The sequence below is a fragment of the Ranitomeya imitator genome, chromosome 5 (assembly GCF_032444005.1).
Source record: "Ranitomeya imitator isolate aRanImi1 chromosome 5, aRanImi1.pri, whole genome shotgun sequence".
In the NCBI taxonomy this organism is placed as follows: Eukaryota; Metazoa; Chordata; class Amphibia; order Anura; family Dendrobatidae; genus Ranitomeya; species Ranitomeya imitator.
In genome coordinates, this window is record NC_091286.1 from 566,871,324 (window position 1) to 566,885,325 (window position 14,002).

The 14,002-nt window shown below is 45.2% G+C and overlaps 1 protein-coding gene across 5 annotated transcripts in view; it reads left to right on the forward strand.

Moving 5' to 3' along the window:
• The window catches only part of AIRE (autoimmune regulator), a 141,948-nt gene that overhangs the window by 56,250 nt on the left and 71,696 nt on the right, over window positions 1-14,002 (forward strand). For all 5 annotated transcript variants that reach the window (XM_069727748.1, XM_069727746.1, XM_069727747.1 and 2 more), the window contains 2 exons: window positions 2,701-2,838; window positions 12,383-12,463. In XM_069727748.1, the coding sequence (XP_069583849.1) occupies window positions 2,701-2,838; window positions 12,383-12,463 (219 nt within the window). The remainder of the gene's footprint in view (window positions 1-2,700; window positions 2,839-12,382; window positions 12,464-14,002) is intronic.

Genomic DNA, 14,002 nt, shown 5'->3' on the forward strand with positions numbered 1-14,002 from the left:
AACAGACAGAGAGCCCCGCAGAGACCATAGAGGCGGATGCAGGAACAGGTGGAACTCTGAAGAGGCAGAGTATGGGTGAACAAGAGAGCCCATTTGAAAATCTAATTAAAGAACTGATGGTGCAACATGTGCTGCCGAAAAGAGAGCAGGACCATGACATAGAGCTGCTTAAAGAGATAGTCAAGCGAGAAAGGGTCCTGAGACAAGCGATTGAGCACAGAGTGGATGAGCTGGAGAAGGAAGTATCTAAGCTCCAGGGGTCACCTATCAGCGTGTCAAACCATGAACAAGGCCATATTGAAAGATATGGAGGTGCTCAGAGAGGTCCAAGAGAAGCATCAGCAGGAGCTTCTCCGGAGAGAGGATGAGCGTCGCTGCCTGGTAGAGAAGCAAGATAAAGTTCTCCGAGAGCTCAAGATAAAGGACACTAATCCCCAGCCTCAGAAATTCACGTATGACAGGGAAAACAAACTATTGCGCTATCCCGATCTGATCGCAATGAAGGAGAGTGAGCTGGAGAGGCTGACCAAAGAAGGGGCCTCCACGGAGGAAGAAATCCAGCAGGGGAAATGCCACCCAGATGGCCATACAAGGGACGTCGAGGTCTTGAAAAAACTGTGATGATGCTAAGGATGAGGAGGTCCAACAGTATGTTCAAGAAGGTGAGACTTCCGGTTTCAAGTGCATACTAGAGGTACCCGAAGACATGCGAGAAGCGTGTGCCAGTGAGGAGGTGCATGAGGCCTTTAAAAAGGCGGTCGAAGCATGTAGGGTGCACTGGGCGCCTGAGATTCATCAACTGGTCTTACTGTCAACTAGGGAAGTCATAGTGAAGCGGGTGGCTGTCCTGAGGGATATGCATCTACAATGCCTCCGCACAAAACAGATGATCATGCTGAAGAATGAGGAAGCCGCTTGACGTCTGGAGCTAGCGAGAGAAGCTCAAAATCGGCTCAACTTGGTGGAAGACATAATTCTGGTACCCAGAAATTTGGTGGGGAAAGTTATCGGAAGGTTTGGAAGAGTGATACAGGAGATTGTAAATAGATCCAGTGTGAAGAGACTGAGGATTCCGGCTAATGACAAGGCCCAGGTCGTGGGTCAAGAGGGGGTGGTTCCATTCCTTGTTGTCGGATCTATGGAGAGTCTTGGGAATATCTGGATGCTCCTGGGGTGGCGTACTTAAAAGAAATCGATCAGCTAAGACGTGAGAGGGAGCAGATTAATATAGAATTGCAGGAAATGGCAAACAGATTGCCGCCACCCTCATCTTGCGGGATAGAGAGGCAAAGGGGTTCGCTTAAGATTGGAAAACCTCAAGCTGGAGCTAATAGAGGACATAGGGACAGATGGAAGGACTGCTCTCTGGACAAAAAAACATGGGAGAAATGGCCAGCAGAAGGATAACAGAAGGTGGCCTGATGGAAGAGGTAGAAGCAGGGATGCCTCACTTAGCTCAGGGTGACCTAGGCGGGAGACCCTGTAGCGGACGTGATGACAAAGAGTCAGACCAGACAGGAGGTATGGGTACAAGGGAATCGCGACACCGTACTGACCGCTGGGGATGCGGGTGGTCTGACAAGGGGTCATCTTTTTCAAAGGACGTGACGGAGATGGATGACGAATGCCTACGAAAGGGTTCGGTAGCCGGGCCTGACTTAGAGAGGCGGTTCGACTGTCATGGACGACCGAGAAGGGTCTCTGGTCGGGTAATAGAAAGTGCCAAGCCCCATGGCTTTAGGCAGAGGAGGGGAATATGTAGTATGGTGACTGGTCATGTGATTAAAGGGCGGTATGTATCGCAGAGGTGGGTGGCCCTGTGATGGAAGCCTGGGCGTGTTTTGTTCAGCAGATCTTCTGCTGAGGGATTTGTTTTACATTGGGAAGGCTTCCAGGTGACTTGGAGAGATGGGTGGGTTCAGTCACCTACATATCCACCCAAAGGGGTGTGTCTGAACACCTAAGAAGGTTGTGTATTTAAGGACCTAGAGTGATGTCACCATCCCCTGACTAGCCATGGCTTCAGATAGAGCATGACTGCTGGACATTGCACAGCCTGTGTAACCACAGGCCTGAGAGAGCAGAGCTCTGCTATGGACATTGATACTGTGTCGGCCTGATGTAAAGACTGTTTACCTTTTTGTTGCTGACTTGATGGTTTATGAGGCAAATAAACCCACATGGATGTTGAAGAGAATGTGCCTCCTGTTTCCTCCTACACACCTGAGTGAGTACAATCCTTACACAGGTTTAGCTAAAAACCTGTACTTAACTAAATGAAATATCTAAAATATTCAGTCCACAAATACAGCTGTGTACAATAGTCATATGTGTTCCTACCCCTTTTACATTGGCTGAAAGTGATGTGCCACCCTTCGATATAGACAAGAGGTGTGTTTTACATTTACATTTTACATTATGTCAGGTTGACCACCTCTGGTGTGAGCAATATACAAAAGATGTTCTATTGGAAAATGATTTGTCTTTGACTAATATATTAAGGCTTTCCCAACAAGCTCCTTACTAAAAAAACAACCAAACAAAAAAAACGCAAACTGTTTAGATCCGGAGAAAAACATTTACTATTATTATTATTTTTGTATACACTATTATACACTATGAATGAATTGCCAGTGAAGCAGAGAGGTTCATGATTGAGTCTTAAAATATCTCAGCCATGGTTTCTTACTTCTTCTTCAGCATCAGAAAGGTTGTCCCGGCGCAAAGCTCGACGCTCTACTTATGCCACCAAGCACTCGGACCAACGGAAGGTGCAAACGAAACGAAAAGCTGGCAGAGAAAAGGACTCTGCAGGAGCAGTACCATATTTTGGCACTGGTAACGTGAAATAAATATTACACACAGTTGGGTTAATGTGATATAAATCAGAGTTGCACAACCTTAGGCCCGGGAGCCATAAGTGGCCAGTGATACCCACCTACCTGTGCAGCCCTCAAACATCTGCATAGTGATTGGTCACAAGTATTTTACATGTAATAGAGAAGACCTGTGGTGTTTACCACCATAGGGATGGGTAACTAAAGCGTTTGGCCAAGACTTTTTTTAATTGAAGGCCCTCCTGTTGTGAGTTCTGTTGTCGGGCTCCCTCCTGTGGTCATGAATGGTACTTCAGCTGGTTCTGTCCATGGACTTTCTCTGGTGGCTGTGGGTGTTTCTGAGTTTCCTTCCTCAGGTGACGAGGTTAATTCGTTAGCTGGCTGCTCTATTTAACTCCACTTAGATCTTTGCTCCAGGCCACCTGTCAATGTTCCAGTATTGGTCTAGTTCACTCCTGGATCGTTCTTGTGACCAGTCTTCCCAGCAGAAGCTAAGTGACTGCTTGTTTTTCTCTGGTTTGCTATTTTTCTGTCCAGCTTGCTATTTCGATTGTTCTTGCTTGCTGGAAGCTCTGGGACGCAGAGGGAGCGCCTCCGCACCGTGAGTCGGTGCGGAGGGTCTTTTTGCGCCCTCTGCGTGGTCTTTTTGTAGGTTTTTGTGCTGACCGCAAAGTAACCTTTCCTATCCTCGGTCTGTTCAGTAAGTCGGGCCTCACTTTGCTAAATCTATTTCATCTCTGTGTTTGTATTTTCATCTTTACTCACAGTCATTATATGTGGGGGGCTGCCTTTTCCTTTGGGGAATTTCTCTGAGGCAAGGTAGGCTTAATTTTTCTATCTTCAGGGCTAGCTAGTTCCTTAGGCTGTGCCGAGTTGCATAGGGAGCGTTAGGCGCAATCCACGGCTATTTCTAGTGTGTTTGATAGGATTAGGGATTGCGGTCAGCAGAGTTCCCACGTCCCAGAGCTCGTCCTATATTATCAGTAACTATCAGGTCATTCCGTGTGCTCTTATCCACCAGGTCCATTATTGTCCTGACCACTAGGTCATAACAGTACAGGTGGCCCAAAGTACTAATGCATCTCAATAGAGGGATAAGAGAAGTTCTGAGACCATTTTTTTTCTTTGCAGTGTGTTTTGTCTCTATTTTCCCCTTTACCTCTGGGTGGTTCAGGACACTGGTGTAAACATGGACATTCAAGGTCTGTCCTCTTTGATGGATAATCTCACTATAAGTGTACAAAACATTCAAGATTTTGTGGTTCAGAATCCGATGTCAGAGCCTAGGATTCCAATTCCTGATTTGTTTTTTGGTGATAGATCTAAGTTCTTGAATTTCAAAAATAATTGTAAATTGTTTCTTGCCTTGAAACCTCGCTCCTCAGGTGACCCTGTTCAACAAGTAAAGATCATTATTTCTTTGTTACGCGGTGACCCTCAAGACTGGGCATTTTCCCTTGCGCCAGGAGATCCGGCATTACGTGATGTTGATGCGTTTTTCCTGGCGCTTGGATTGCTTTATGACGAACCTAATTCAGTGGATCAGGGAGAGAAAATCTTGCTGGCTCTGTGATCAGGGTCAGGATGAAGCGGAGATATATTGTCAGAAGTTTAGAAAGTGGTCTGTGCTCACTCAGTGGAATGAATGTGCCCTGGCAGCAATCTTCAGAAAGGGTCTCTCTGAAGCCCTTAAGGATGTCATGGTGGGATTTCCCATGCCTGCTGGTCTGAATGAGTCTATGTCTTTGGCCATTCAGATCGATCGACGCTTGCGTGAGCGTAAAGCTGTGCACCATTTGGCGGTACTATCTGAGCATGGGCCTGAGCCTATGCAATGTGATAGAACTTTGACCAGAGCTGAACAGCAAGAACACAGACGTCGGAATGGGCTATGTTTTTACTGTGGTAATTCCACTCATGCTATCTCCGATTGTCCTAAGCGCACTAAGCGGTTCGCTAGGTCTGCCACCATTGGTACGGTACAGTCTAAATTTCTATTGTCTGTTACTCTGATTTGCTCTCTGTCGTCCTATTCTGTTATGGCATTTGTGGATTCAGGCGCTGCCCTGAATTTGATGGACTTGGAGTTTGCTAGGCGCTGTGGTTTTTTCTTGGAGCCCTTGCAGTATCCTATTCCATTGAGAGGAATTGATGCTACGCCTTTGGCCAAGAATAAGCCTCAGTACTGGACCCAATTGACCATGTGCATGGCTCCTGCACATCAGGAGGATATTCGCTTTTTGGTGTTGCATAATCTGCATGATGTGGTCGTTTTGGGGTTGCCATGGCTACAGGTTCATAATCCAGTATTGGACTGGAAATCTATGTCTGTGTCCAGCTGGGGTTGCCAGGGGGTACATGGTGATGTTCCATTTTTGTCTATTTCGTCTTCCACTCCTTCTGAAGTTCCAGAGTTTTTGTCGGATTATCGGGATGTATTTGATGAGCCCAAAGCCAGTGCCCTACCTCCTCATAGGGATTGCGATTGTGCAATTAATTTGATTCCTGGTAGTAAGTTTCCTAAGGGCCGATTGTTCAATTTATCTGTGCCAGAGCACGCCGCTATGCGGAGTTATATAAAGGAATCCTTGGAGAAAGGCCATATTCGCCCGTCGTCATCATCGTTAGGAGCAGGGTTCTTTTTTGTGGCCAAGAAGGATGGTTCTTTGAGACCTTGTATTGATTACCGCCTTCTCAATAAAATTACAGTCAAATTTCAGTATCCTTTGCCGTTGCTGTCTGATTTGTTTGCTCGTATTAAAGGGGCTAGTTGGTTCACCAAGATAGATCTTCGAGGGGCGTAAAATCTTGTGCGTATTAAACAAGGCGATGAATGGAAAACAGCATTTAAATACGCCCGAGGGCCATTTTGAGTACCTGGTTATGCCATTCGGGCTTTCTAATGCTCCATCAGTATTTCAGTCGTTTATGCATGACATCTTCCGAGAGTACCTGGATAAATTCCTGATTGTATATTTGGATGATATTTTGGTCTTTTCGGATGATTGGGAGTCTCATGTGAAGCAGGTCAGAATGGTGTTCCAGGTCCTTCGTGCGAATTCCTTGTTTGTGAAGGGGTCAAAGTGTCTCTTTGGAGTTCAGAAGGTTTCATTTTTGGGGTTCATTTTTTCCCCTTCTACTATCGAGATGGACCCTGTTAAAGTCCAGGCCATTTATGATTGGACTCAGCCGACATCTGTGAAGAGCCTGCAAAAGTTCCTGGGCTTTGCTAATTTTTATCGGCGCTTCATTGCTAATTTTTCTAGTGTTGCTAAACCGTTGACTGATTTGACCAAGAAGGGTGCTGATGTGGTCAATTGGTCTTCTGCAGCTGTAGAGGCTTTTCAGGAGTTGAAACGTTGTTTTTCTTCTGCCCCTGTGTTGTGCCAGCCAGATGTTTCGCTTCCGTTTCAGGTTGAGGTTGATGCTTTTGAGATTGGAGCTGGGGCTGTTTTGTCGCAAAGAAGTTCTGATGGCTCGGTGATGAAGCCATGTGCTTTCTTTTCTAGAAAGTTTTCGCCTGCTGAGCGTAATTATGATGTTGGTAATCGAGAGTTGTTGGCCATGAAGTGGGCATTCGAGGAGTGGCGTCATTGGCTTGAAGGAGCCAAGCATCGCGTGGTGGTCTTGACAGATCACAAGAATTTGACTTATCTTGAGTCTGCCAAACGGTTGAATCCGAGACAGGCTCGATGGTCGTTATTTTTCTCCCGTTTTGATTTTGTGGTTTCGTACCTTCTGGGCTCTAAGAATGTGAAGGCTGATGCCCTGTCAAGGAGTTTTGTGCCTGACTCTCCGGGTGTTCATGAGCCGGCGGGTATTCTCAAAGAGGGGGTAATTTTGTCTGCCATCTCCCCTGATTTGCGGCGGGTGCTGCAAAAATTTCAAGCTGATAGACCTGACCGTTGCCCAGCGGAGAAACTGTTTGTCCCTGATAAATGGACTAGTAGAGTTATCTCTGAGATTCATTGTTGAGTGTTGGCTGGGCATCCTGGAATCTTTGGTACCAGAGATTTGGTGGCTAGATCCTTTTGGTGGCCGTCTTTGTCACGGGATGTGCGTTCTTTTGTGCAGTCCTGTGGGACTTGTGCTCGGGCTAAGCCCTGCTGTTCTCGTGCCAGTGAGTTGCTTTTGCCCTTGCCGGTCCCGAAGAGGCCCTGGACGCATATTTCTATGGATTTTATTTCGGATCTCCCCGTCTCTCAAAAGATGTCGGTCATTTGGGTGGTTTGTGATCGCTTTTCTAAGATGGTCCATTTGGTACCCTTGTCTAAATTGCCTTCCTCCTCTGATTTGGTGCCATTATTTTTCCAGCATGTGGTTCGTTTACATGGTATCCCGGAAAACATCGTTTCTGACAGAGGTTCCCAGTTTGTTTCGAGGTTTTGGCGATCTTTTTGTGCTAGGATGGGCATTGATTTGTCTTTTTCCTCGGCTTTCCATCCTCAGACAAATGGCCAAACCGAACGAACTAATCAGACTTTGGAAACATATCTGAGATGCTTTGTTTCTGCTGATCAGGATGATTGGGTGTTTTTTTTGCCGTTGGCTGAGTTCGCCCTTAATAATCGGGCCAGCTCGGCTACTTTGGTTTCGCCGTTTTTCTGCAATTCTGGTTTCCATCCGCGTTTCTCTTCAGGGCAGGTTGAGTCTTCGGACTGTCCTGGTGTAGATACTGTGGTGGATAGGTTGCAGCAGATTTGGACTCATGTGGTGGACAATTTGACATTGTCCCAGGAGAAGGCTCAACGTTTCGCTAACCGTCGGCGTTGTGTGGGTCCCCGACTTCGTGTTGGGGATTTGGTTTGGTTGTCGTCTCGTTATGTTCCTATGAAGGTTTCCTCTCCTAAGTTTAAGCCTCGTTTCATTGGTCCGTATAAGATTTCTGAGGTTATCAATCCTGTGTCATTTCGTTTGGCCCTTCCTGCTTCTTTTGCCATCCATAATGTGTTCCATAGGTCATTGTTGCGGAGATACGTGGCATCTGTGGTTCCATCCGTTGATCCTCCTGCCCCGGTGTTGGTTGAGGGGGAGTTGGAGTATGTGGTGGAGAAGATTTTGGATTCTCGTATTTCGAGACGGAAACTCCAGTACCTGGTCAAGTGGAAGGGTTATGGTCAGGAAGATAATTCCTGGGTTTTTGCCTCTGATGTTCATGCTGCCGATCTGGTTTGTGCCTTTCATTTGGCGCGTCCTTGTCGGCCTGGGCGCTCTGGTGAGGGTTCGGTGACCCCTCCTCAAGGGGGGGTACTGTTGTGAGTTCTGTTGTCGAGCTCCCTCCTGTGGTCATGAATGGTACTTCGGCTGGTTCTGTCCATGGACTTTCTCTGGTGGCTGTGGGTGTTTCTGAGTTTCATTCCTCAGGTGACGAGGTTAATTCGTTAGCTGGCTGCTCTATTTAACTCCACTTAGATCTTTGCTCCAGGCCACCTGTCAATGTTCCAGTATTGGTCTAGTTCACTCCTGGATCGTTCTTGTGACCAGTCTTCCCAGCAGAAGCTAAGTGACTGCTTGTTTTTCTCTGGTTTGCTATTTTTCTGTCCAGCTTGCTGTTTGGATTGTTCTTGCTTGCTGGAAGCTCTGGGACGCAGAGGGAGCGCCTCCGCACCGTGAGTCGGTGCGGAGGGTCTTTTTGCGCCCTCTGCTTGGTCTTTTTGTAGGTTTTTGTGCTGACCGCAAAGTAACCTTTCCTATCCTCGGTCTGTTCAGTAAGTCGGGCCTCACTTTGCTAAATCTATTTCATCTCTGTGTTTGTATTTTCATCTTTACTCACAGTCATTATATGTGGGGGGCTGCCTTTTCCTTTGGGGAATTTCTCTGAGGCAAGGTAGGCTTAATTTTTCTATCTTCAGGGCTAGCTAGTTCCTTAGGCTGTGCCGAGTTTCATAGGGAGCGTTAGGCGCAATCCACGGCTATTTCTAGTGTGTTTGATAGGATTAGGGATTGCGGTCAGCAGAGTTCCCACGTCCCAGAGCTCGTCCTATATTATCAGTAACTATCAGGTCATTCCGTGTGCTCTTATCCACCAGGTCCATTATAGTCCTCACCACTAGGTCATAACACCCTCCCTTAGGATAAATCATTAATATCTTAACAGTGGGAGTGCGACACCCACACCCTCGCCAATCAGCTAATACCAGCGGCATCCAAAAGATCTTGGATGTTGCCAGAACACAGCACCTCTGTCATTTCTATAGTGACCATGGCCGGGTACTGCAGATCCACCCCTTATTCCTATCCTTAGTATATGCCATCAATAAAAAAGTGCTGGCCAACCTCTTTTAAAAGGAATCTGTCAGAAGGGTCAGCCCTCCTAAGTTGCCTATTTGGACATGAAGATCATAAGAAGATGAATAAAATGAGACATTGATATATGCGATCCGATGTCTTATTCCAGAGAAATCCATGTTTTTCTTACATTGTAAATGAGCTGTTCAGGACTATGGGCTGGACACTGCATGAGCATCTGCCTCCAGAGATTATCTTAAATAAAAGTGGAGTTACCAATGTGATGTGTGATGGCCGCTTTCTGCCCTCCTGATCTGACAGCAGAGCTGTGTGTGATGATACCTGATACATCTGCAGGTGCACTCTCAACTTCAGCTTCCATCGCACAGGCAGACAGGGTTGAAATAGTGTTGCAATACAGGAGAACTGCAGCTGCTAATGTAAGAGAGAGGAAAAGGAGTCCTGTCCCCCTCTTAAAGGGAACTTGTCACCGCCCAGGGCGTTTTTAAGTAAAAGAGCCACCTTCAGCAGCACTAAGGCTGCATTCCATGAAGGTGGCTCTTATGTTTCTGTTCCCTAGTAATACTGAAATATTGACTTTTATAAATTGTGACCCATAACTGTACTGAGTCCCAGAGGCATAGTGTCTCCCCGTTTCAGCTGCCTTCCAGCCATGCATCATCCCCCTCTTGCGTCTGTGCACCGCCTCCTGTGCCTGGCACATGCGCTGTGCCAACAGTTCTCAGACATGCGCAGTGCACTGCCCGGAAACTGACATCAGGCTATCGTGCCTGCGTGTTGCGAAGGCCCCAGATCCCGCCCCGCAGTGTGTTATGATGTATTCACACTGTGGGCTGGGAATCTGGCGCCTGCGCAGGGGAGCGGGTCACCGTGCTCCATTGATGATAGTGCCAAAGATTTGTGAAATCTCACGACACTTTTAAAAAATTAAAAAATATCAAAGTTCAAATCACTCCTCTTTTGCTCCATTCAAAATAAAACAATAAAAAAAATCAAACATACATATTTGGTATCGCCTCATTCAGAATCACCCAATCTATCAATATAAAACAAGAATTAACCAGATTTCTAAATGGCGTAATGAGAAAAGTAATCTAAGGCTTGTTTCACACTAGCGTTTGGCATGGCTGCGGATGAAATCCTTCTTCCTCAGTTAAGCCCTGCCCACTGCCGCGCCTCTTCCTTCAGCTCCGCCTATGTCTGCATGCGTCCTGCGTACCCTATCTTTAACATTGTACCTATCGTTTTGACCCTGCGCTGACCGCAATAAAATGCAACATGTTGCGTTCGATGCAGGTCAGCGCATTGTCAAGACGACACATTCGGAGGCATCCGCATACATCCGCATGGCCTGCGTACCCAATGTTAAAGATAGGGTACGCACGACGCATGCAGATGTAGGCGGAGCTGAAGGAAGAGGCGCGGCAGTGGGCAGGGCTTAACGGAGGAAGAAGGATTTAATCCACAGCCTTGCCGAACGCTAGTGTGAAACTAGCCAAAACGCTAGAATGACTTTTTTTGGTCACCACAACATCGCATTAAAATGCAATAACAGGCGATCAAAAGAGCGTATCTGCACCAAATGGTATCTTTAAAAACTTTGGAATTTTTTTTCACCACTTAGATAAAAAAGAACCTAGACATGTTTAGTGTCTGTAAACTCGTAATGACCTGGAGACTCATATTGGCAGGTCAGTTTTAGCATTTAGTGAACATAGTGAAACAGCAGAACAAAATACAACTGTGGATTTGAATTTTGTTTGCAATTTCACCGTACAAATTGTTTTTCCTGTTTTCCAGTACATGATATGTTAAAACGAAAGGTGTCCTTCAAGAGTACAGCTTGTCCCACAAAAAACAAGCCATCACATGGCCATATTAACAGAAAAATAAAAAAGTTATGGCTCTGGGAAGAAGGGGGGCAAAAAATGAAAAAGCAATAATGAAAATACCTCCAGTCATGAAGAGGTTTAAGAAATTTTGGAACTCACCGCAGTAGCAATTCCCAAAACACCTAAAAAAAATCTTACTTTTCATGTTCCCTTTGTCTGGACTCATCTTTTAAATCTCTTTTAAGACATCTGCTCTAGACATCCAAAACAATCATCCCCCAGCACTGGAAATCTTATGACACTCTATCCATATAGGAATGGTTTGCGTAAATTGCTACTATCCAGAGCATGGAAATGTTGGTGACCCACTCACAGAAGGATATTTTCAAAATTCCTCACAAATGGTTTCATTGAGATTTGAGACACCTTCCTAGCCTCCCCCTCTATAAGTTCATTGTCAGATAATATATTTAATTTCCTTTCTAAGCTGTCTTTACCTCGCCTTTCTTGACTGCTCTCTGGCTTTTTGTGCGATCTTTGATCCCTTCTGCCCCTCCCCCCCAAAACCCTCTGTTCTCCATGGCTTTTCCTTTTTGCCCTTGAATGATTGTCAACCCTACCATTTTATGTACCTTTCTTCTGCTACTCTCTGTCTCTAATAATTTCCTCCATTGAATATTACTCCCCCCACAGTCTGGATTATTTTCAACTCTTCGTGATATACCCATTTCTGGACTGTGTATTGATATCCTATACGTTGTTCATTCTTTGAAGTTTGTTCTCGTTGGGCCTCTTGAAGTGTCAATGGCCTTGACTATGTTTGTGGAGTTGCTGATTTTCCCTTCTGTATCTTAAAGTTTTCAATAAAACTTTACATTTGAAATGAAGTCCTGCTTTGACATTTTTGTGCATTCCGTTCATTTTATGGGGAGCCTTTGCGATGCATTTTTTTTTTTTTTGGGTGGAATCCGAAAAAGTCAAAATTTGCACATACCCTGAACGGTGGGCTATCCTGGACAGTTATCCAACCATTGCCTGAACTTCCCATGCATATTATTGGGCTTGCACACAGATCAAATTGGTGTGTATGTACATAACATATCAGATTAGATTTTCAATGCAGTTGTTATTTGTATAACTGAAACGTGCTTTTACCTGATTGCACCTGTAGAAACCAGTGTGACCATAACCACATTACAAAGCTTTGGTTTTGCGGCACAATAATTACCTGTCCAGCGTCATTAATGTGTAACGTAAGAAAACCTGAACGTTACTGGCCTACTTCATGAGGAAAGATTCAAAACCAATTTCCTCCGTAAATTTTTTTTTACCTAAAACTCAGACTAAAATCCACATTTTACCATTTGTATTATTGGAATTACTAGTGGCCAAAAGCTGTTTGTGTTAACCAATCCTGTAGTGTGTCGTACAAGGTTTGACTTGATAATATTTTGTGCCCAACAGGTCCTCCACCTAAAACTAAGACACCTCGTAAAACAGAAAAAATGGAGAAACTGGGTTCCTCAAAGGAGTTACAAGATCACTGTAAGTCACTGGAAATATTACATTATTATTAAAGGGCTTGTCGATTACTTGGACATACCCTTTTCATTCCTCTTGTTTGGCCCCACTAAAATAAAAACAACTATACTCACCCCGGGTGCCGATGCCATTCCAGCAGTGTCAGAACTTTCCCAGGGCTTACAGGAGGTTGTAATATCACATGAGCCCTGCCCCTAATCAGCATCGGCTTTACTATCTCTGTCTTCGAACTAATCAAACATGAAGAGGAACTCAGAGTCTCCGCAACCCTGACTTCCTGATGATGTTCAATACGTCCATAGGCAGGGACAGTGATGCCAGCGCTGATTGGGCGCAGGGCTCGTGTGATGTAACTACTTCATGTGAGCCCCAGAAACCCGAGTGCCGAAACCGGTGGAATGGTGCTGGCACCATAGGGGAGTATAGGCTTTTTTATTTTAATGGGGCCAAGCATAAGGAATGAGAATGGGTTGTCCTAGTGGTGGACAACCCTTTTACCATAGCACCAGGGAACTATACAAATTAAATCTGAGAGTATTTAAGTACACATCATCAGACTATAAAATCATGTAAAAAAAAAGCATAGAGGTCCAAAGTAGAAGCCGGAGCATGACTGCAATAAGCCATTTCCCTTAATTGGAATTAGGAAAACAATGTAGCATAGGAAGATTTGACAAATGACATATCCCAGATGTACAGTGGGTACGGAAAGTATCAATAACCCTTTACATTTTTCACTCTTTGTTTCATTGCAGGCATTTGGTAAATTCAAAAAAAGTTCATTTTTGTTCTCATTAATGTACACTCTGCATCCCATCTTGACTGAAAAAAAGTAGCAATTTTTGCAAATTTATTAAAAAAGAAAAACTGAAATAACACATGGTCATAAGTATGCAGACCCTTTGCTCAGTATTGAGTAGAAGCACCTTTTGAGCTAGTACAGCGATGAGTCTTCTTGGGAATGATGTAACAAGTTTTTCACACCTGGATTTGGGGATCCTCTGCCATTTTTCCTTGCAGATCCTCTCCAGTTCCGTCAGGCTGGATGGTGAACATTGGTGGACAGCCATTTTCAGGTCTCTCCAGAGATGCTCAATTGGGTTTAGGTCAGGGCTCTGGCTGGGCCAGTCAAGAATGGTCACAGAGTTGTTCTGAAGCCACTCCTTTGTTATTTTAGCTGTGTCCTTAGGGTTATTGTCTTGTTGGAAGATGAACCTTCGGCCAAGTCTGAGGTCCAGAGCACTCTGGAAGAGGTTTTCATCCAGGATATCTCTGTACTTGGCCGCATTCATGTTTCTTTCAATGACAACCAGTCGTCCTGTCCCTGCAGCTGAAAACCACCCCCATAGCATGATGCTGCCACCACCATGTTTCACTGTTGGGATTGTATTGGGCAGGTGATGAGCAGTGGCTGGTTTTCTCCACACATACCGCTTAGAATTATCACCAAAAAGATCTATCTTCGCCTCATCAGACCAGAGAATCTTATTTCTCATAGTCTGGGAGTCCTTCATGTGTTTTTTTAGCAAACTCTATGCAGGC